The 24,876-nt window shown below is 44.4% G+C and overlaps 1 protein-coding gene across 1 annotated transcript in view; it reads left to right on the top strand.

Annotated features, from left to right (window-relative positions):
- Positions 1-685: 685 nt before the first annotated feature.
- SMARCD1 (SWI/SNF related BAF chromatin remodeling complex subunit D1) overlaps positions 686-24,876 on the top strand; it is a 32,143-nt gene continuing 7,952 nt past the window's right edge. Inside the window, exons 1-10 of the mRNA XM_073546128.1 lie at positions 686-935; positions 4,383-4,573; positions 7,373-7,415; positions 7,501-7,623; positions 7,704-7,826; positions 8,114-8,230; positions 17,109-17,210; positions 17,298-17,459; positions 17,535-17,632; positions 17,715-17,850. Coding sequence (XP_073402229.1) covers positions 780-935; positions 4,383-4,573; positions 7,373-7,415; positions 7,501-7,623; positions 7,704-7,826; positions 8,114-8,230; positions 17,109-17,210; positions 17,298-17,459; positions 17,535-17,632; positions 17,715-17,850 — 1,251 coding nt within the window. The 5' untranslated portion in view covers positions 686-779. The remainder of the gene's footprint in view (positions 936-4,382; positions 4,574-7,372; positions 7,416-7,500; positions 7,624-7,703; positions 7,827-8,113; positions 8,231-17,108; positions 17,211-17,297; positions 17,460-17,534; positions 17,633-17,714; positions 17,851-24,876) is intronic.

Genomic DNA, 24,876 nt, shown 5'->3' with positions numbered 1-24,876 from the left:
TTCAGTTGCAACCATTACAAATAAATGCTGAACAGGCTTATTATTATTATCTTGTTTTACAATCAAAACTCTGGGTTTTCAATAAAACAAAAAAAGAGAAAAAAAACATCCATGCACTGTGCACCACTAGCAACCTGCACTGCAGGAGCTGCGAGGGAGCAAGACGCATTTATTATTTTTTTGGCGGGAAGGACGGTTACGTCACCAATTTATAAAGGCTCTGACCAGCAGCGGGCGCCAGGCGGACTTTCCCTGCACTGAACTGCGCATGCGCAGTTTTTTAGACCGCGCGTCACTCAAGAGCGCAGCAGCGGACGTCGGAATCCACGCAGTCATTCATTCAGTAAATCAGGGCTAAGACCTGTGACCGACCGGAAATAGTTTATAGAAAAAAAAAATCCACTCCAGCGTCCATCTTTGTTTCTGGCATATCCTAACACTTAAGTGCTACGTCACTAAAACTTTACCTCGAGAAATTATCAATTATCAGGACTGCTACTGATTTTCTTCAAATCTTCTTATGTGACTGGCAAGACTAAAAATTAATTGCCACGGGGGGGGGGGGGGAGAGAATTTTGATTTGCCAATATCAAAAATGGCCGACGCATCGACTTTGAATGTAATTCCCAGGCATTCCTTGTATTTCCCTCATCCAAGATGGCGCCTGCTCACTTCCGGGCGATTGCTCACGCCGACAGCAGCTCTTTCTTGCGCCGTTCTGCCCCCCCTCCCCCTGTGTGACTCGCGACTTCCGGTTCCGGCCCCATTGTTGCACAGCGATGGCGGCGCGGGCTGGTTTCCAATCGGTGGCTCCAGGGGGATCCGGGCCGGCCAGTGCCGCTATGGGCCCCGGGACGCCAGGCCCGGCTGTGAGGATGGGCCCAGCCCCGGGACAGGGCATGTACCGCTCCCCTATGCCAGGAGCAGCCTACCCGGTAAGAGAGGGCTGTGCCTGCTGTGTGGGTGATGGAGGACAGCTGGCACCAGTGTAGTCACACCATACACGTCTCCAGCCCCATTATCTGCCTGTGCACTGGTGACTGATGGTTACTACCTTACAGAGATGGTATACAGCACAAGGGGTTAATAAATGGCGGCCTATGTGGATGAGCGGCGTACGTAACGTCTGGTTATTGTGTGCGCCACACAGTGCAAAGTGTGGCAGACCCGACACTAGGACCGCGGCAAAATCCATGCATTGAAAAGTGGAAATATCCCTGCAGAGCGGTGCGCAGGTGTCCTGAGGAGGATCTGTTCCCGCCGCTGTCATGCCTGCTCTAGATAGAACTATTCTGAAGCGTCTCTTCTGTTAAAGGGGTTGTCCACTACTTGTACAACTGCTGACTGAGTAAAGTTATAAAAGCTTAGATTCACTTACCACATCCAGCGATCTCAGCGTTGCTAGCAGTTGCTGATCGGCTGCCGGCTTTGCTGCATCATCAGAGTGGATTTCTGCGCTGACAGAATATTGATGCCCTGCGGCGCTCGTGTGACTTAATCTGCAGTCAACGATCATCTGCTGCAAATGCAAAACGCTATGTGTTTCGGAAAACTAACGTTGCACGTCACTCTGAAAACACCTTACCCACCGTTAAACATGGTGGTGGCAGCATCCTGCTATGGGGAGGCTTCTCTTCAGCCGGAGCAGGGAGGCTGGTCAGAGATGATGGAAGGATCTAAATACAGGGAAATCCTATTAGAGGCTTGAGACTGGTATGTAGATTCACCTTCCAGCAGAACAACGACCCTAAACATACTGCCAGAGCTACAATGGATGGTTTATATCACAGGATATTCATGTGTGTGAATGATGCAATCACAGTCCGGACCTAAATCACATTGAGAATCTGTGACAAGATCTGAAAATTACTGTTCACAGACTCCTCCATCCGATGTCACTGTGCGGGAGCGAGTGTGCAAAGAATGGGCAAAAATGTCACCTATAGATGAGCAAAGCTGGCATAGACAGACCCCAAAAGACATGCAGCAGTAATTGCAGTGAAAAGTGTTCCTGCAGTATTGACGCAAGGGACTGAATACAAACAGACAGCACAATTTTCAGATTAATATTTAAAATCATTAAATAGCTTAGTATCATTTCCTTTCCACTTCACAAATACTTTGTCTTCGTATATCATATAAAATCCCAATAAAATACATTAACCTCATAAATTTAAATGTGAAAAACAATGTGGGAACGGTGACATTTAATGAGCAAAAGGCAACATAGCTTGTTTTAAACAGTTTAAGATGATGAGACTAACAGATTAACTCTTCTTTGTGCTGTTCCTCTGTTATTCTCCCTGGAAACAAATGAGTAAGTTGACTATTCGGTGATGCATAGTCAGTGCTGCCAGTGTCAGACTGTAGGGACACAAACCATTTTATTCATAACCATTCAAGAGCAATGACCTAAAGTAGAGAAAAATTCCTGATCATGGAGGTCTTCCTGATGAGGAGAACAGAGGGCCTTACTGTGTTCCTGACACGATTGAATGGAGAGCTGTGGTCTTGCATGCTCTCTGCTGCTCCAGACCCTCACAGGTGATGTCAGTGCACAGTCTGAGGGTGGTTTCACATTAGCGCTTTTTAAGCACACGCACGGCCGGGGGTAGCTCCGCCCCCGAGCCGGCTCTCTGCCCGGCGTGCCCGCCCCTTGCTTGTAGGGCCGCCTCCTAGCGCACAGCGGCGCCTGCGATCGGCACACCCTATCTTTAGCATAGGGTGCGCAGGCCGTGCGCTAGTTGCGCTTTGACCTGCGCTGCGCACTTTTGACGGTGCGACGTGCGCGCCAAGATCCGAAAAGTTTGATTTTGGCGCGCACGGCGCACCGTCAAAAGTGCGCAGCGCAGGTCAAAGCGCAACTAGCACACGGCCTGCGCACGATCTGCGCACCCTATGCTAAAGATAGGGTGCGCCGATCGCAGGCGCCGCTGTGCGCTAGGAGGCGGCGCTACAAGCAAGGGGCGGGCACGCCGGGCAGAGAGCCGGCTCGGGGGCGGAGCTACCCCCGGCCGTGCGTGCGCTTAAAAAGCGCTAATGTGAAACCACCCTTAGGGGCCCCTTACACATTAGATGGTTGATAGCAGCGCACAGTCTGAAGGACCACCATACGCATTAGATGGTTGGCCGATAGTAGCGCACAGTCTGAAGGACCACCATACGCATTAGATGGTTGGCCGATAGTAGCGCACAGTCTGAAGGACCACCATACGCATTAGATGGTTGGCCGATAGCAGTGCTCAGTCTGAAGGACCACCATACGCATTAGATGGTTGGCCGATAGTAGCGCACAGTCTGAAGGACCACCATACGCATTAGATGGTTGGCCGATAGTAGCGCACAGTCTGAAGGACCACCATACGCATTAGATGGTTGGCCGATAGCAGCGCTCAGTCTGAAGGACCACCATACGCATTAGATGGTTGGCCGATAGCAGCGCTCAGTCTGAAGGACCACCATACGCATTAGATGTTTGGCCGATAGCAGTGCACAGTCTGAAGGACCACCATACGCATTAGATGGTTGGCCGATAGTAGCGCACAGTCTGCATGACCACCATACCCATTAGATGGTTGGCCGATAGCAGTGCACAGTCTGAAGGACCACCATATGCTTTAGATGGTTGGCCGATAGCAGTGCACAGTCTGAAGGACCACCATACGCATTAGATGGTTGGCCGATAGCAGCGCACAGTCTGAAGGACCACCACACACAGTAGATAAATTATTATATAGGATTGAGTGAAGATATTCAGCTTTTATATTGAAATTCCTGCTAATTTTGGGCTTAGGAGTCCAGTGGGCAGTCCTAGCCAGTGAGTGACTGCTAGCTGTTTGCACACTTATACAGGGAAGGCTGTCAGTCACTGCTTAGGACCGCCCACTGGACTCCTAAGCCATAAGCAAGGAATCTCAGTGAATGAAGTACAGCTTATACTGAATCCTTTCCCATAGACCTACATATCTGCCTGCGCAGCTTCTCTTGTTCTACAGAACATTTTGCTGTTTCTTCAGACATCTCCAACATGGCGGGTTGTGTTTAAATCTCTTTAGAAAATGCTGTTCATGATACAAGATGCAGGTTACTGTTTTCCCCTTTCTTGCTCCCTGCCTATCCCATATACCTAGTTTTAAAAAAAAATAGATTGAAAAGTTACCTACCGATCTGTAATCTGGTTTTTCGCCCACCTGCCACACCATGGACGTCATGCCCTGTATTGCCCACCATATAACCTCCACTAACTTTCTTAACCTGTAATCGGGAAATGGTGTAAAGATTTAGAATGTCTTCCGGAAATTGTTAACTTGCATGGCACGGATGTGGATGGTTGGTCGCTTTGTGTACAGTCCATGCTAACATTCTTTCCTTGTGTTAAACAGCGGCCCGGGATGCTTCCAGGCAGTCGGATGACCCCTCAGGGACCAGCCATGGGTCCTCCAGGTTACGGAGGAAGTCCGGCTGCCCGCCCAGGGATGGCTCAGTCAGGTATGGACCAGTCCCGTAAACGGCCCGCACCGCAGCAGATTCAGCAAGTGCAGCAACAACAAGCAGCTCAAAATAGGAATCACAGGTAATGCATAAAGATGGTGGGCCTTCATGACCAGGGACTGCTGCGAGTGATGCCAATTCTTATGTAGGTCATTGACTATAGTAACATAATATAGTCAATTGAAAGTTGTTGTCTGTGTGAAAAGTACCCCAGCGGCTTGGATCTGTAAAAAATAAAAACTAATTGATGGTCATCTATCACTACCCACCTAGATGCCATACTGGCCGCTCTTTGGTCTTTGCTGACACATTAAAAGGATTAGTCACCGATCCACCGTCAGCAGCATCAGGACCACTGAGGTGACTTGAGCAGCACATAATCAGGAAAATATCTGATGAAGTCACCCACACACTGCAGGCAGTCACTGGCCGCAGTGGTCTTTCTGCCAGTGGAATGGTCACATCTCTACTTGTGACTGTGCAGTCCACGGAGCACCCGGTACTGCATCCAGGTGGTTTTACCCATCATGAAATGTTTCTTGTGTCACACCTTTTTATAGGCCATCAGTTGAACCAACTGATATTATTCACAAAGTGTTAAGGTTGTTTTCTAATTACTAATAGATTTTCACTGCTGTCATGACTTTCCGCACCGCTCGTTCTTTGTGTTCAATACTTTTTCCCGGTGTCATTTCTCATTATTTCACAAAACGTAAATTATGGACTTCTATGGTTTAATGCCTGTGTGGATTGGATGGATTATTATTGACATCTGGTGAGAATTTCATGTCAATAGCACCTTTAGACACACACACCCACCTACCTACCTTCTGAGGAAGAACAGCCGACATGTACGTAAAGCGGGTCCACTGCTGCAGGCTGGAGCTGGGGTAGATATGCCTGTCTGTAACCTTATATTAAGATTTGCCTCAATACTAACCATATTAAGGGCACTCCTGTTACTGTCCCTGGCCTGTCTGCTGGCAGAGGGTTTGACATCATACTGTTATGGCCTTATCTCTGCCATCCGAACAGTCTGCCCTGCACCACACACTTGGGACAGGCTCCATCATCTCCTAGCATTGCGTTTAGCTATCAAGCACTCAGCACTTTGTTATTCACATATCTTTATTTTGCATGCTAATTTTTCCTTTTGAAATGTCCATTATGATGTGTGTTATGTTGCTAGTGTAAATAAGATTATGCTGATTATTTCAATTAACGTTAAGTTGTTTACCAGGATACTTGCTCTGCATATTTAATCTCTCAGAATTGAAGCGATCTCCATTATAACCTCTGCACAGCGGCTTTTTCGTTTTCTTTCAAGCATGCGTGCTCATCTCCTTTTTTATCATTATCAAATGTATTGCTGAATAAAAATGATAATTTTGAAGATATCGCTATGTAGTTGGAGGATCTGTTTCCCACATCGTTTCTTTTGTCCGTTACGGTGCCCCGTGTTACCGGTTAGGGCATAATAGGCTTTCACGTTGGTGGGAGTCTGACCTCTGTGACCCTCACCAATCTTTGACCATGAAGATGCAGCTAATCCTGGATTTGCACTTCTTTGGCAGTGAAAACAGTCATTAGTGCCCGTGGAAAACAGTGGCGGTAATTTGGATTTACCATAAATGTGTTAGGTGGAATTAATTCTTTAAACAGTTTTTCTGTTCTCGATTTTTTTTTTTTTTTTTTGTTAATTGTATCGTGCTTTTTTCGCATTTGTCCCTCGCTGCTTCTGGAGCGCTTACTTATTACTCAGCGCTTTGCAGACTTACAAATTGTCCAAGACAAATTGAGCACACTTTTAAAAAAAATTTAAATTGTCCAATGTTTAGTAAAGCCCCTCCTCAAAACCAGTGATAAAGGCGATCAGTCACCCCAGAGTGTGCAGTCAATACTGAACGAATATCTCACCATATATACATAAAAATACATCCAAATATTGCGCCAAAGACCATGCCGTCAGCATTCAGGTATCATTACCAAATCCTCAAATAGATGTCTTGTGCAAAGAAAATTGATAAGTGGCAGCCCCATGTTTGAATATTTGAGATAAGGGTTTAAATGAGTCCATGAAATCAATAGTCCAGGGGGTGTAGAGCCCCTCATGCACATTAGATGGCTGTCGGCTGAACGATGATTCGTCTGATGGTTCAACCGACAGCCATCTGAGACGACTGCCGTACACAGGAGAGCTTGTTTGGCCGAGCACCCTGAGAAAGCCACCGCCATACTTCTCTGCTGGAAGCTTAACTCCAGGAGAACAAAGTGATTACCAATCTGAAATCTGACATGCCACCATCATCAGCTTCACCGACAATCAGGTGTCTGGGGTCCCCATACACATTAAAGTGTCTGCCGATATCGGCGGGTGCAGCCGACATTACTTATGTGTTCAAGGCCTTAGCTAAGGGGCCCTCCACCTAGACGTTCTTCTATCAATATCCAAACAACGTAGTCAGCATTCCAGAATAGTGTGAAAGGGGTCTTTTTCTATCCATGTCGTGACATTTCACCTCCAACCAGGGGCTTTTATCAGACTTGAGAAGCGCCTTGGTTGTAGCAGAAACAAGGATGAATAAAGGGCCCCATACTTCCAACTCTGGGGTGCTACCGGTTTTCTGTTGGTAGGATGAGCTGTTTTACGTTAAGTAATGTGCAGGTTTTAAAGCCATTATCCATGGGTTTGTACCATCGATGTGTGTTGCGTCCCTGTAATAGGATTCTGCAGCCATATGTGTCCACGAGACGTTTTATCTGCTTGTACCTCAGAGGTTGTCACTGTAGCAGTGCTTATGATGAGCTGTGGCTGGTGGTACAATCTGATTCGGGGAAAGTCATGATCTTCACTGATCTCATTTCTTTTTCAATTTTGAAGTGCTAAGAAGAAGAAGATGGCGGACAAGATTCTACCTCAGAGGGTGAGTACGACCTGAATGATGAAGCACTAATACACAAGGAATCTTATAGACTTATTACTGACGCTCCCCTCCATCCTTTCCCCAGATTCGGGAGCTGGTACCTGAATCTCAGGCTTACATGGATTTATTGGCTTTTGAGAGGAAATTGGATCAGACAATTATGAGGAAACGTCTTGATATTCAGGAAGCCTTGAAGAGGCCGATCAAGGTAATTCTAAGTTTTACTAACTGTAGAAATGGATTCGATTTGCTTTTTTTATTATAGTTATTATATTTTCCTCTTCATAGCAAAAACGAAAACTTCGCATCTTTATTTCTAACACCTTTAACCCAGCAAAATCTGATGTAGAGGATGGCGAGGGGACTGTGGCGTCATGGGAGCTGCGTGTAGAAGGCCGGCTACTTGAGGATGTAAGTGGAGTGGATTATTTGGTCTCTTACGTTCGGCACTCTATATGGCAAACATCGCCAAATATCATAGGCCAAAAATATCTAAAAGCTTGGATCCCATCACTGTAAGTCCAGTATCTCTGTTCTTGAGATTAGGGGAAAAAAACAAGTGGAGATGGAGCAGAGCGTTGTCCTGGAAATGTCATGCAGTGGAGGGTGAAGGGTTGAGTGCTGCGTTTCATTGACCCATATTGCAATGCAAATGTTAGGTCCAACGTGTTGAAGCACAACATCATTTTGTATTGCAGGCAGCTTTATCCAAATATGATTTGACCAAGCAGAAGAGGAAGTTTTCATCCTTTTTCAAGTCTTTGGTTATTGAACTTGACAAGGATCTATATGGACCTGATAATCACCTAGTGGAGGTATGTTCACAATTCATGTATTCTCAGGGAGTGTATGTGTTACTGCCGTCAGTATTTAATTCTGCTGTGGTCTGAAAACGTGCTTGCCCCATTCCTGATTTCCTATTCTTTTGCATGTTTGTCACACTTAATTGTTTCAGATCACCAAACAGATTTAAATATTATACAAAGAGAACAATCAAAAAATTCAGTTTAGAAATCAAGGTCTTTATTATTATGGGAAAAAGAGAACCAAACCTACAGGGCCCTGTGTGATTGCCCTCTAAACCTAACAACTGGTTGTGACACCCTTAGCAGCAACAACTGCAATCAAGTGTTTCACTAATAATAGTAATCTTTATTTTTATATAGCGCTAACATATTCCGCAGCGCTTTACAGTTTGCACACATAATCATCACTGATGGGGCTCACAATCTAAATTTCCTATCAGTATGTCTTTGGAATGTGGGAGGAAACCCAAGCAAACACGGGGAGAACATAAAAACTCCTTGCAGATGTTGTCCTTGGTGGGATTCGAACCCAGGACCCCTGCGCTGCAATGCTGCAGTGCTAACCACTTGAGCCACCGTGCTGCCCATGTTGGCGATAACTGGCAGTGAGTCTTTTACAATAATCTGGAGGAATTGTGTCCCACTCATATTTGAAGTCACATTGGAGGGTTTCCGAGCATGAATCGCCTTTTTAAGGTCATGCTACAGCATCTCACTTGAATTAAGGTCAGGAGTTTGACTAGGCCACTCCAAAGTCTTAATTTTGTTTCTCTTAAGCCATTCAGAGGTGGGCTTGCTGGTGTGTTTTGGATCATTGTCCTGCTGCATAACCCAAGAGCGCTTCAGCTTGAGGCTACAAACAGATGGCTGGACATTCTCCTTCTGGATTTTTTGGTAGACAGCAGAATTCATGGTTCCATTTACCACATCAAGTCTTCCAGGTCCTGAAGCAGCAAAACAGCCGCAAACCAGCACCCTACCACCACCATATTTTACTGTTGGTATGATGTCCCTTTTCTGAAATGCTGTGTTACTTCTACGTCAGATGTAATGGGACATACACCTTCCAAAAAGTTCAACTTTTGTCTTGTCAGTCCACAGGGTATTGTCCCAAAAGTCTTGAAGAAGATCATCAAGATGTTTTTTGGCAAACCTGAGACAACTTTTATGTTCTTCTTGCTCAGCAGTGGTTTCGTCTTAGAATTTTGCCATGCAGGCCATTTTTGCCCAGTCTATGTCGTATGGTGGAGTCAAGAACACGGACCTTAACTGAAGCAAATGAGGCCTAAAGTTTTTTGGATGTTGTTGTGGAGACTTTTGTAACCTCTTGGATGAGTGGTTTCTGCGCTCTTGGGGTAATTTTGGTTGGTTGTCTACTCCTGGGAAGTATCACCACTGTTCCATGTTTTTCCCCATTTGTGGATAATGGCGCACAGTGGTTCGCTGGAGTCTGATTTGTTCCAGTATTTCTTTGGATCGCGGCATGATGTCTAGCTTTTCAGGAACTTTTTGTGTACTTCACTTTGTCAGGCAGGTCCTATTTATGTGATTTCTTGATTGAGAACAGGTGTGACAGTAATCAGACCTGGATGCGGCTATCCCAGAGATGATTGATTATTTTTTAGTGGTGGGGGGAGGCGCAATCACCTTTTCACACAGAGCCCTGTAACTTTGGATTTCTTTTTCCCTTAATAATAGAGACCTTTATTTATACTGCACTTTGTGGTTACTTGTGTTATCTCTGTCTAATATTTACATTTGTTTGGTGATCTGAAACATTTAAATGTGACAAACATGCAAAAGAATAGGAAATAAGGAAGGGGGAAGACACATTCACACAACTGTATATATACAGTGCCTTGCTTAAATATTCTGCTCCCTGGAACTTTTCAGACTTTTCCCACATATCATGCTTCAAACATAAAGATACCAAATGTAAATTTTTGGTGAAGAATCAACAACAAGTGGGACACAATTGTGAAGTTGAATGAAATTTATTGGTTATTTTAGATTTTTATGGAAATTCAAAAACTGAAAAGTGGGGCGTGCAATATTATTCGACCCCTTTACTTTCAGTGCAGAAAACTCACTCCAGAAGTTCATTGTGGATCTCTGAATGATCCAATATTGTCCTAAATGACTAATGATAAATATAATCCACCTGTGTGTAATCAAGTCTCCGTATAAATGCACCTGCTCATCAAGAGAATGCCAAGAGTGTGCAAAGCAGTAATCAAAGCAAAAGGTGGCTACTTTGAAGAACCTAGAATATAAGACATATTTTCAGTTGTTTCATAATTCCACGTGTGTAATAGTCATGAAAGTAAAGAAAACTCTTTGAATGAGAAGGTGTGTCCAAACTTTTGGTCTGTACTGTATATATTATACATTTGGTATCGGCGCATCTGGAACGACCCGGCCTACTGTCCTACTAGTGAACACCGCAAATGAGGAGGCAAAAAAAAACCGCTTTATCATCATACCGCCGAACAAAAAGTGGAATAAAACGCGATCAAAAAGATGAATGTAAATAAAAATGGTATAGCTAAAAACGTGATCTAGTCCTGCAAAAATCAAGCAGCCATATAGCTCCATCAGTGGAAAAATAAAAGTTTATAGCTCTCAGAATAAAGCGATGCAAAAATAATTTTTTTTCTATAAAAGTTTTTGTATAAGAGCGCTGAAACATAAAAAAATAAAAATGTGTTAATGCTGTAATGTTACTGACCCGAAGACTAAAGCTTTCTGATCAGTTTTACCATACGCCAAGCGGCATAAAAAAAACCCCAAAAAACTATTTCTGAATTGCTGTTTTGTTCTCCCAAAAATCAGATTAGAATGCGATCAAAAAGTCATGTGTCTGAAAATGGTGCCAATAGAAACGACAGCTTGTCCCGCAAAAAACAAGACCTCACATGACTGTTGGCCGAAATATGGATAAATTATATCTCTCAAAATATGGCGATGCAAAAACTAGTTTTCGCAATAAAAAGCGTATTTTAGAGTGTGACAGCTGTCAAACATAAAAACCTGATAGAAATCTGGTATCGCTGATTATAGCCTCAATCCCCTGATAATGCCAGTCCATCTGGTGAAACGTGTTGGGAGGCCTAGGAACAATCTTTAATTGCGTTAGTCAGTGTGTTAATGGGGTGCACCCAGTAAAAGGATATAGGTAGCAGCCGTACCAAACTATCCTACCCCCTAAAGGAGGCAGTGTTTATTAGGACCGTGAGCAATTTTGAGGATGTTAGTGTAATGATCAGTATATTGGTGTCCATAGAGATATACACTGACTTAACGCGGATTTTAATAGTATTCCTTTAATCCCATTCCGATGTTGGGTGTAAATTTATGCCGAAGTCGGCCTCCCTCCCTTTGATGTGCGCTCCGGCATTGAACAGCTGACATGTGCCCGGAATAGCTGCGGGTGGAATTGCGATCCACCTGCGGCTATTAACCCGCTAAATGCCGCTGTCCTACTCTGACAGCGGCATTTAACTCGCCCTTCCCGCCATCAGGCCGGAAATCTGCTCACCGGTGAACCCCGTCACGTGATCGCAGGTCACCGGTTCATTGGCATGACAACCTGATGTCTCCTGTAGACCTCTATGGTTGTCAGTGCTGGTTTGCTTTGAGCGGGCATCCAGTGGTTGGAGCTCATAGCAAGTGAGTATTTTGGTCGCCGCAACATTGCATTAAAATGCAATAACGGGCGATCAAAAGATCGTATCTGCACCAAAATGGTATCATTAAAAACATCAGCGTGGTGCGCAAAAAATAAGCCCTCAACCAATCAGAAACCGCGAAAAATGGAGACGCTATGGGTATTCGAACATTGGGCTTTTTTTTTTTTTTTTTTTTTAGCAAAGTTTGGATTTTTTTATACCAATTAAAAGATAAAAAAGAACCTAGACATGTTTGGTGTCTATGAACTCATAATGACCCGGAGAATCATAATGGCAGATCAGTTGTAGCATTTAGTGATCCTAGCAAAAAAAAAAAAAAAAGCCAAACAAAATACAAGTGTGTGATTGCACTTTTTTTGCAATTTCACCGCACTTGGAATTTTTTTCCTGTGTTCCAGTACACCCGATTGTAAAACCAATGATCTTTCAAAAGTGCAACGCGTCACACAAAAATCAAGTCCTCACATGGCCATATTGACGGAAAAATAAAAAAGTTATGGCTCTGAGAAGAAGGGGAACGAAAACGCAAAACCGAAAATGATCTGGTCATGAAGGGGTTAAAGGGAATCTGTCACCCCCCAGTGCGTTTTTCAGTTAAAGAGCCACCTTCAGCAGCACTAAGGCTGCATTCTGTGAAGGTGGCTCTTCTTTTTCTGACCCCTAGTAGCGCTGAGATATCGACTTTTATAAATAGGTCCTCATACCTGTAATGTGTCCCATAGGTATGGTGTGTCCCCCTGTATCAGCCGCCTACCATCCGTCCATCATGCCTGTCCGGTGTCTCGGCGCCACCCACCATCTGTCCATCATGATGCCCCTGTGCGTCGCTGCCTCCTCCAGTTTTGAATGCCGGCGCCTGCGCTGTGACGAGTTCTCGGGCATGCGCAGTGCGCGCTGCCCGAGAACCGACATCAGGCTATCAGGTTCCCTTTAATAGTATTAGTAAAAGTTAATTTTTATAGTCTTTAGTTGGGGATTATTTGCCTTTTGGCGATTTGTGAATAATTATATATTTACCCTATGCTGAATAGTGAACAATAATTGTTGTGAACATCTTGAAAAAATGGACACAGGTAACTCTGCTGCCTCATTATAGTGACTGGATCCTTCTGGGGTTTCATTACGTCACTTGGAGATGTAGATAGAAACCCCAATGTAAATGCTCAGCGTAGAACACAGGATAACTGTGATCCCAAACGTTATGTGACATGTTCCCAATAAAAGCTTCTACACAATCTACAAAAAAGCTTCCACTCGGGTCCGCCATCTGTCAATGGAAATACAGGGGGCTTCCACGTTACTGGTAGTACTAGGCTCTGGAAAAGAGAAATGGCTCCTCTCTCCCCCTAAAAGAAATTCATCAAATTCTGTGCTCCCAAGTCCAAATGCCCCCTTCCCTTCTGAGCCCCAGTGTGTCTAAACCTTATATTGTGTCCACATGTTTGGCATTTCTATAGCTATGAGAGCCTGCTTAATTTACAGGTGCGTGTCTCCAGAAGCATGAGCTGGCCATCATGTACTGCCCACTACAACGGCAGTTGGCAATTTTCACTCGGCAACATCCACTGCTGTTTGGAAAGCACCCATGGAGTCAAAATTGTAACTACACCTCTAGATAAAGTGCGAAAGGATTATAATTCCCAAAATGGGGTCACTTGACGGGGGGAATCTGCTCTTCAAGCACTTTAGGCCTCTGTATATGTGGTCTGCAAGCTTTTCTAGGAAATTCTGCTCCCCAGGAGTCAAATGGCGCTCTGTCCCTCCCGAGTCTAGCTGTGTGGCTAATCAGTACTGTGCAGCCACATATGGGGTATTTCTACATTTAGCAGAAATTGTCTGACAAATTTTGTTGCCATTTTTACCCATTTCCCAGCGATAAGATGTAAAATCTGGGGCTAAAACAAAATTTTGGTGGTAAAAATGTAACTTGTTTATAGGATTGTAAGACGGGGGGGGACGGGTAACCACGGGTGTATGCTATTGTCGCTAGGAGGCTGACACTAGGCAAGAAAAGGGATCAGATCCAGGTCCACCTCCTACAGAGACACTAAGCTTAAACTGAGGTACTTTGTGCCTGTCGGTGAGTGTATACTGCTGAGGAGGAGCTATTTTTCCTTTCTTGCCTACTGTCAGCCTCCTATCGACAGCAGCATACACCCATGGTTACCTGTGTCCCCCAGTGAAGGCTCCAGGAAAGAGATTTTACGGTGAGTACCAAAAATCCCTTTTTCTCCGATAGGAGAAATCAGGGGAGTGTACTTGCTATTGGGAGGCATTGTCACCGGCCCTCTTGCCTCCCAATGCATAAGTGATTGGAGCATAAAAATTACCATCTATGTACAGCACTATACTGAATAAGCACCTAGAAATAAATGCCAAGAGGCCAGGCATGAATCTTTACACCGTGTAAGTATTTATATCACCACTAGTGGGCACTGTTTCTTTATCCCAACCTTTAATGTTACACCTTCAGTACAGAAATTCTATTTAAAGGCCACCTGTCAGCTGCTTTATGGCGCCCGAGCACAACGGCATGAATCGGGTAAGGCTACATTATTGTAGCCGTGCATGTTTTATTCTGAAATGCTGCAGAGCTTTAGAGAAATCATACTTTGAAAAAGCCGGCGGAGACTGTCTTGTACTAGTGAAAGGCAGCTTCTCCCACGGCTGTGTTGGGGAGTGAGGAGGTAAGAAGCCAACAGCTGATGGGTTGTTTCTTTTTAAAATTCAGTATAAAAGCAGTTGTTCAGTCACTAGATTTCTACAAGAGGATGCCCACACACTGACCTATCTGTCTGCCGCTACTCATCTGGTTTTAGATATTTGAACCTTGCTTGGTCTTTCTGACTTGATTGGAGCGAATTCTGGTGCAGTTCTCATGGGTGATATAAATATATATATATATATTTACACACATCTCACTCTGTTGTAACTTGCCTGTTCTTGGTGGCTACTTACTCCTGCTCTGCTTCCATTGCCGTGCAGAGAGATTACAAGCTAAGTACAACGGACAGGCAGTGGGGGTGAAGGTCGGTACAACATGGGGTGACAGTGTTAGGAGAGGAGTAGAGCTGATAGAATGGTTTGTAATGTGACGCAGCTAAACTCAGATGTGCTGCCCCTCCCTACACACCTCATCTGAAGGGTGTTGGTTATCTGTGGTTTCTAATCATGCAAGAGATTAGACCAGGAGATCAGGGTTGTCTGTCATTATTCTTTCACACACTGAGAAACCTTCTGTAAGTGTTAGGCCTCATTCAGACGTCTGTGTTGCACGTACGATTTGTATTCTGTGGTGCTGTTCACAGATTGTGTGTCCATGCAAAACTCAGTTTGATTTTGTTCTTCTGCGCTATCACTACGAAAAGAGCCAATACAAGTCTGAGTCTATGAGAAACACATACAGCACACGGATGGCATCAGAGTGCAGTCTGTATGCTGTCATTATTTAACATTGCAAAGTATAGAAGGTTTATCACTTTTCTTTTTCCATCTGTGAAAAACACTGATGGTAAAAATGGACACACTGATGCAAAGCACTAATAACACCGGTTTTCACATGCATGTTTAAACAGAGATGTGTGAATGAGGCCAAACAGTGCTGAGAGACCAATCAGTCAACCTGGTTACGGTGACTGAAAGCCAGAGACTACTGGGAGGAGTAAAGTTAATTTTCTCCCGGTAGCCAGGCTTTCATTGCTGCAGTCGAGCAGCCTTAGGACGCTAGTAACCTGCAGATTAATCCCATATCTGTGGGTTAATAGTGTTTAAGGACATGACTGGCTCCCTTTTAACATTACATTTTAGGCCTCATTCACTTATTTATAGAGGTTTTCTTACATAGCATCATCATATTCCACAGCGTTTTACAGACATCGCTGTTCCAATTGGGGCTCACAATCTAAATTCCCTATCAGTATGTCTTCGGAGTGTGAGAGGAAACCAGAGAACCCGGAGGAAACCCACGCAAACACATTGCAGATGTTGTCCTTGGTGGGATTTAAACCCAGGACTGCAAGGCTGCAATGCTAACCACTGAGCTGCTGACTCTAAATGTTTCTCGGACGGCTTTTCATCAGTGTTTGTTTGGGTTCTGGTCTGATTCTTTCCAGTTTTTTTTTATTTTGGGCAGACTGCTCTGTCCCCTCCAGAAAACCAGACATGTGAACGGCCCCATAAACTACAATGGACACCTTCGACATTGGAGGTCATGGCTGCAGGTTTTCTTGCTTTAGACGTGTAATTGTGGTGTAATGGACCCTACCTTAGAAGACCACTGCAGAAAGGAAAGTGTGCCTGACCTGAAGCAAAGTATCCTCGGCTCTCCTTTTTAGCGTGCAGCTTATATACTGTGGTAGTAGAGCCGCAGGACGCTTCCCCACAACCACTGGATGACATACAAGCCGTGTGTCCGCCTTTTTATGTACTTAGCAGTGATTTTCCTTGCTATATTCAAATTAATGGTATTGTGGATGCCATAAGGGAATCTCTGTAAAACAAGCTGCTCCTTTGAGTAGCGGTGGGCTTGTTCTCAGGCTGCTCACGTCCTGGGCCGCATAGCTCTTCTGCCTCTTGGCTTACTACCAACCCTCAGATGAAGTGATGTAATATTAACGGCTTTGTGAGGAGTCGTTCAGGGTCAGGATGCAGGATCTGAGGACAACACAAACCGCCTCTTCTGTGTTATCTCATTAGAAAACCGCTCTAAATATTTATTCCATGTGATCAGAGAATGTTCTACTTGGTGGTGAGATCAGGAGGGTGTTTAATGGGGGTCTAAGCAGCGGGAGGTGAGGGGTATTGTTTACTAAAGGGTAAAGCATATGTGCTCCATTTGTTGATCCTCCCTATTAGCCTGGTGCAGGGCAATGATCTGCTGTTCATTGTAGGCCATTGGTTTGAGAGATGTTATGAAGACATCCCTTGTCCGTATGGACATCCCTCTGATTACACAAGAAAATAGCCACTCTACTGGTGAGCAATCTGCCGTGTATTCTGCGGAGGGTCACAATGGCTGCTATGTAGTCATTTATACCCCTGATGCAGGAAAACACCTGTCTGGCAGCTCCATCCTTTACAGAAGGCAATCAGCTGATCATCATAGTGCCTGAATTTTGCCAGGGATCGTTCCTGTCACTTTATAATACTGCTATATATCTGACATTTCCTTCTAAATGCCCTCCTTGTGTTGCTTGCAGTGGCACAGAACCCCGACCACACAGGAGACGGACGGGTTTCAGGTGAAGCGTCCTGGAGATGTCAATGTGCGCTGCACTGTGTTACTGATGCTGGATTATCAGGTACGTGCGAAGAAATCCCCATCCCGACCTCTTGCAGTGACACTTCAGTACTATGCGCACCACTATCATTTCTTTGTATCTCCACAGCCACCTCAGTTTAAGCTTGATCCTCGCCTGGCTCGTCTTCTCGGTATCCACACCCAGACTCGCCCAGTCATCATCCAAGCGCTATGGCAGTATATCAAAACTCATAAGCTTCAGGACCCTCATGAGCGAGAGTTTATAATCTGCGACAAGTACCTCCAGCAGGTGGGAACGTAATCTCCATAGAGCGACTTTGTCTTCTTGTACTCTTCTCACCATTACATCATTTTACCACCACAGATCTTTGAGTCTCAGAGGATGAAGTTTTCCGAGCTGCCTCAGAGACTCCATGCTCTCCTCATGCCCCCGGAGCCCATCATAATCAATCATGTCATTAGGTAAAAAGGATCTTCGCTTCTTTTTGTTTTGTGGCATTGTGCTATCCCCGGCATTGTCACCTGTGTTGTATCATGCTCCTAGTGTGGATCCCAATGATCAGAAGAAGACCGCCTGTTACGATATCGATGTTGAAGTGGATGACACTCTGAAAACACAGATGAATTCCTTTCTTCTCTCCACCTCCAGCCAGCAAGAAATTGCAGCTCTAGATAACAAGGTAAAGCAATAGAAACTTGTTTGATTTTGCTGTTGCCCAAGTTGAGTGTTAATAATGGCATCTCCTGGCATGATGGACTACGACAGATCCTCTTTAAAGGGGTTGTCCGGGCTTTTCACATAATCTCAGTACATATCTGGGCTGCAGAATTATGACAATAAGTAATTTACTTTCTGTCACTAGTTTGCACAGTTTTCTAGATATTCTGAACAGAACGTCCAAGGGGGGGGGGGGGTGTAATGGCATTGAAATGAGAACTAGTCGTAACCTCCTACTCTACTCCAAACATGCCCTCTATCGCAACAACCCCACCCTCCATAGCTACAGGCCCTCCCCGTCCACATGAAGAAGCCATCATCACACAGTAACGAATTCTTCCCCTCCAGCAGCCACAGTGCAGAGAGCTGCTCCTCCCCCAGACACACACTGAACAGTTATCTATGGAAAGTGAAACCAGTGAGGAGGAGGGAAAATCATCCTGTATTCTGGGCCACTCCATGATTACAATACATAAAATACATAACTCATTATCAGTAATTCCTTCCCTCACTGTCCCAGGCTGCTGGCAGCAGTGAGAACAGACTGTGTGATGGCCAGTGATGGGGGGTCTGCAGCTTCTAATCTGCATAGGGGATGGCAGTCACTGATGTAATCTGTTGTGTGACAAAGCCTCTGCTGTGTGAATGAGACAACTCTGTGTCACTGATGTCTTCACACAGCAGCAGATTTGGTGCAGTGTATGTGTGAGCACTGTGTCTCTAATGACACAAATACTGATGGGAGCAGCCTGTCCAATCAGCAGCTGTAACAGTGTGAAGTGTTGGGGGGTGTATGTATGTATGTATTGTGCTGCTTTCACAAATACAGGATCACTGCTGTGTTCTTTACAATGCTGGAATGATGATAAAGATGAGTGCTGGTGCAGTTTACTGCCAGCCAATGAGTGGGCAGTGGATGGGGCTGGTCACTGGAGCTTGCTGGGAGTTTGGTGGAGCTTCATACATACACTGCTTGTCATTTTATTTCATTACCTTGCCCAGGGCTGTGTAGTATTTTTCTGCATCAAATGCTTTAATGTGGACAATCACTATATGAAGTACTGGTTTCCATGTTGTCTTTTGCCCACTCCAGATAATGCCCCTGTTTACTGCGCTTTTAAGCACAATACTAGCTCACGCCTTGTACTGCACAATCTGCTGCCCAGCACGTGAAACATGGTCCTTCCAGAAAGCAGGAGGCTGGAGAGCCAGAAAGCGGCCGGAGACAACTTGTACTGTAAGGAAGGGGAGATGACATATGGAGAGAGCAGGAGCTTTACTAGGAATATGTGGCCACGCATGGGTCGGCACATATATCCTACCCACAGGATAGATGAGACGTGTGATATTTGGAGGTCTGGCTGCTGAGATCACCACTAAGGCCACTTTCACACCTTCAGGATTTGGTCAGTATTTTACATCAGTACTTGTAAGCCAAAACCAGGAGTGGGTGAAAAATCCACTGCTGGTTTTGGCTTACAAATACCGATGTAAAACACTGATCCAAAACTGATCGAGGCCTTATCCCGTGTGTCCGGGGTAGGGGGCAGTTGGCTAGCCTATGGGGAGAGGTTGGTGCTAGGAAAACCACTTTATAAATTTACAGACCGTGTATTGATATATGATGCATCATGCTGCTTGTAAGCAATTTGCATGTTGTTTTGGCTTTTAATGATCGGAGAACCCCTTTAAGCGTTGTTGATGGCTTTGAATTACAGCTTAATGTTTCTCATTAACATCTGCATTAAAGGCTGCAATCTGCATAGAGCAGATACGTCTTCCTGGGGCACATACTGTATACGCCATGTAAAAGATCATTAGGGATTAGAAGCTGGAACATGATGGTTTCTTTTTCATGCTCTCTGATATTTTGAGGTATTTAAACTGTGTCCCCCCCCCCCCCCCCATGCATTATTAATATGTGCCGCAATTCCATCAACCTCAACTAATTGAATATTTAGTTGATTCCAATCTGTTTCTGACGATGACATTATGTATTCTGGAGGAATTGCATTTGGCACTGCGTCCGTTCATGCCCTTGCACGGTTCCCAAGTGGGCATTTTAATCTATGGTCTGCCTGTTTTTTGCTGTCCGGTCTGTTGGTTGCATTAACCCCTTCCTGACATCAGACGTACTATCCCGTCCATGGGACCCGGGCCCCTATGCCCATGGACGGGATAGTACGTCTAGCGCGATCAGCGGCGCCCACGTGGTGAGCGCCGCTGATCGCGGCCGGGTGTCAGCTGATTATCACAGCTGACACCCGGCACTATGTGTCAGGGGCGGTCACGGACCGCCCCCGACACGTTAACCCCTTGCACACCGCGATCAAACATGATCGCGATGTACCGGGAGTTAAAGGGAAGCATCGGCAGGGAGGGGGCTCCCTCCGTGCTTCCCTGAGCCCCCCACGGCAGCGCAATGTGCAGCGCTGCTGCGGGGGACTCCTTTCCTCCAGGCCCCCGGATCCAAGATGGCGACGGGGGCCTGGAGGAAGCTGGCTTCCTCAGTGCCTGCAAAGCGCAGGCATGAGGAAGACTTGTGCACTGCCTGTGACAGATTGCTGATCTGTCACAGTGATCTGTGATGTGACAGATCAGCGATCTGTCACAGGACAGTGATATCCCACCTGGGACTATGTAATAAAGTTAAAAAAAAAAATTAAAAAAAAGTGTAAAAATAATTTTAAAAAAATCGCCAAATAAATTACTAAAAAAAAAAAAAAAAATATTCCCCAATAAATTCATTTTTTGAAAATAAAAAAAACCCAACACAATAAAAGTACACATATTAGGTATCACCGCGTCCGTAACGACCCGCCCTATAAAACTGTCCCATTAGTTAACTCCTTTAGCGAACCCCTTAAAAAATAAAAATAAAAAAACGAAGCAAAAAATAATGATTTATTATCATACCGCCAAACAAAAAGTGTAATAACGCGCGCTCAAAAAGACGCATATAAATATCCATGGTACCGCTGAAAACGTCATCTTGTCCCGCAAAAAACGAGCCGCCACACAGCATCATCAGCGAAAAAATAAAAGTTATAGCTCGCAGAATAAAGCGATGCAAAAATAATTATTTTTTATATAAAATAGTTTTCATTGCATAAAACCGACAAAAACATAAAAAAGACCTAAATGAGGTATCGCTGTAACCGTACTGACCCGAAGAATAAAACCGCTTTATCAATTTTACCGCACGCGGAACGGTGTAAATGCACTCCCCAAAAGAAAGTCATGAAACGCTAGTTTTTGTTCATTCTGCGTCCCAAAAATCGGAATAAAAAGCGATCAAAAAATGTCACGTTCCCGAAAATGGTACCAATAAAAACGTCAACTCGTCCCGCAAAAAATAAGACCTCACATGACTCGGTGGGTCAAAATACAGAAAAATTATAGCTCTCAATATGTGGTGATGCAAAAACTATTTTTACAATAAAAAGCGTCTTTTAGCGTGCGACAGCTGCCAAAAATAAAAACCGCCATAAATAGTAAATCAAAACCCCCCGTTATCACCCCCTTAGTTAGGGAAAAATAATAAAATTAAAAAAATGTATTTATTTCCATTTTTCCATTAGGGCTAGGGTTAGGGCTTGGGTTAGGGCTGAGATTAGGGTTAGGGGTATGTTGGGGTTCGGGTTGGAGTTAGAATTGGGGGTTTCCACTGTTTGGGCACATCAGGGGCTCTCCAAATGCAACATTGCGTCTGATCTCAATTCCAGCCAATTCTGAGTTGAAAAAGTCATATGGTGCTCCTTCCCTTCCAAGCTCTGCCAGGCGCCCAAACAGTGTTTTACCCCCACATGTAGGGTATCAGCCTACTCAGGACAAATTGCAAAACAATTTTTGGGGTCCAATTTCTCCTGTTACCCTTAGGAAAATAAAAAATTGGGGGCAAAAATATCATTTTTGTGGAAAAAATGATTTTTTTATTTTCACGTCCGAGCGTTATAAACTTCTGTGAAGCACTTGGGGGTTCAAAGTGCTCACCACACATCTAGATAAGTTCTGTGGGGGGGTCTAGTGTCCAAAATGGGGTCAATTGTTGGGAGTTTCAATAGTTTAGGTACATCAGGGGCTCTCCAAACGCACATGACACCCGCAGACCATTCCATAAAAGTCTGCATTCCAAAATGGCACTGCTTCCCTTCCGAGCCCCGACGTGTGTCCATACAGTAGTTTTCTCCCACATATGGGGTGTCAGCGTACTCTGGACAAATTGGACAACAACTTTTGCGGTCCAATTTCTCCTGTTACCCTTGGGAAAATGAAAAAATTGGGGACTAATTGATCATGTTTGTGGAAAAAATACCATTTTTTTATTTTCATGCCCGGGCATTATAAACTTCTGTGGAAGCCCTTGGGGGTTCAAAGTGCTCACCACACATCTAGATAAGTTCCTTAGGGGGTCTAGTTTCCAAAATGGTGTCATTTGTGGGGGGTTTCCACTGTTTTGGTACATCAGGGGTTTTCCAATCGCGACATGATGTCCGATCTCAATTCCAGCCAAAAACGTCAAATGGCGCTGCTTCCCTTCCGAGCTCTGCCATGCGCCCAAATAGTGGTTTACCCCCACATGTGGGGTATCCGCATACTCAGGACAAATTGCACAATAACTTTTAGGGTCCTGTTACCCTTGGGAAAATAAAAATTGGGGTGAAAAGATCATTTTTGTGGAAAAAATGATTTTTTTATTGTACCGCTGTACGTTATAAACTTCTGTAAAGCCCTTGTGGGTTCAAAGTTCTCACCACATATCTAGATAAGTTCCTTGGGGGGTCTAGTTTCCAAAATGGGGTCACTTGTAGGGGGTTTCCACTGTTTAGGTACATCAGGGACTCTCCAAACGTGACATGGCGTCCGATCTGAATTCCAGCCAATTTTGCATTGAAAAAGTCAAACGGGGCGCTCCTTCCATTCTGAGCTCTGCCATGCGCCGAAATAGTCATTCCCCCCCACAAATCAGGTATCAGCGTACTCTTATAATTTAACCCTTATAACTTCCTAACAAAAAAAAATTTTGGTTCCAAAATTGTGCTGATGTAAACATGTGGGAAATGTTAGTTATCAAGTTTTTTGTGTGCCGTATCTCTGTGATTTAAGGGCATAAAAATTCAAAGTTGGAAAATTGCGAAATTTTCAAAATTTTTGCCAAATTTCCGTTTTTTTCACAAATAAACGCAAGTTATTTGAATGAAATTTTACCACTAACATAAAGTACAATATGTCACGAGAAAACAATGTCAGAATCACCGGGATCCATAGAAGCGTTCCAGAGTTATGACCTCATAAAGCTACAGTGGTCAGAATTGTAAAAATTGGCCCGGTCATGAACGTGCAAACCACCCTTGGGGGTGAAGGGGTTAAACTATTCCTCGTAGATGGACAAGCTGCAGATCATTAGTGTAGTTCAGTTTGTAAGAACATGTGGACAGCAGAGGTTTGCTTGAATGACAATTTCCTAAAATGATTGCCCTAAATAAACGCTTGAGCTGCAGGAGCAATTTTGGCTCATCTTTCATCGTTTTTAAGAAATCTCAATATGGAAGAGGCCAGGAGCCATTTGGTGAGATGCATTTCTTGCTACATGTTCACAGACTTACCAGTGGAAAAGCCAAACTTCACATGCCACAAATGCAAGCTTGTGTCCCTGTTGGAGGAAAAGTTGTAAAATCTCGAAGAGAGGTTAGCTACGTTGAAGATCATTAAGGAAGGTGTAGAGTTCTTGGACAGAGCAGAATTATCTCTTCATGTTACAGAAAGAGAAGAAATTCGAAGTGCACCTGAAGAAACAGAGGAATGGAGACATGTGACCCAGAGAAGCAGGAGGATCAGGAGGCAGTCAGCACCCATACTGCTCAGAAACCAGTACCAGGCTCTCACGCAGGAAAACGATGAAGAAATACATCAGGATAAGACTTTGCCAACAAACAGCAACCTTGTACGCCCTCAGAGTCCTCCTGGATGGAGAAAGAAAAATGTTGTGAAGAAGAAACGGAGAGTGGTGGTCATGGGGGATTCCCTGCTGAGAGGAACAGAGGCCGCTATCTGCAGACCGGATATAACTTCAAGAGAAATGTGCTGTCTTCCAGGTGCAAAAATTAAAGATGTGTCTGACAGGATATCAGGACTCTTCAGACCTACAGATGACTACACATTCCTGCTACTACATGTTTGGACAAATGACACCGCAAGAAACGACCTGGAAACCATCTGCAGAGACTTTGAAGACTTAGGCAAGAAAGTGAAAGAACTGGGAGCGCAGGTGGTCTTCTCTTCCATCCTCCCAGTGGATGGCCATGGAACAAGGAGGTGGAATAAGATTCTGCAGGTGAACAACTGGCTACGTCGATGGTGCCGTCAGCAACGATTTGGATTTCTGGATCACGGAGTGAACTACTTATACGATGGACTACTTGCTAGAGATGGGGTGCACCTTACGAAGACTGGAAAGCATGTATTTGGAAGTCGCCTTGCTACACTTGTAAGGAGAGCTTTAAACTAGAACAACATGGGAAGGGAAGCAAAAGACCAGAAAAAAGCCATACACCTGACAAATGCTATTGAGAACTCTGCTATTAGAAGTGGAAAGGAAGAACAAAGACAAAAGAATCTAATTAATAAAAATATTGGAGAAAGAGAAACCAATCACAAACTAAAATGTTTCTATACTAATGCACAAAGCATGGGCAACAAACCAGGAGAATTGGAACTACTAACACAGGAAAAGAAATATGATGTCATTGGAATCACTGAAACTTGGTGGGACAATATTGAGATTGAAGCTTCAGAGACTGGGAGTTCTGTGGAAACTGTTTGGGTAAGAATACAAGGACAGAACAATGGAAAGGACACCATTGTAGGCATTTACTACAGGCCGCCTGTGCAAGCTGAAGATATGGATGAACTCTTCATGCATCAAGTGGCCAAGTTCTCAAAAAAATATGACATAGTTGTCATGGGTGATTTCAACTATCCAGACATT

This window comes from Dendrobates tinctorius, unplaced genomic scaffold (genome assembly GCF_039654945.1).
Source record: "Dendrobates tinctorius isolate UK_male_01 unplaced genomic scaffold, ASM3965494v1 ptg000145l, whole genome shotgun sequence".
Lineage (NCBI taxonomy): Eukaryota > Metazoa > Chordata > Amphibia > Anura > Dendrobatidae > Dendrobates > Dendrobates tinctorius.
This window is presented reverse-complemented; position numbering and strand designations above follow the sequence as displayed.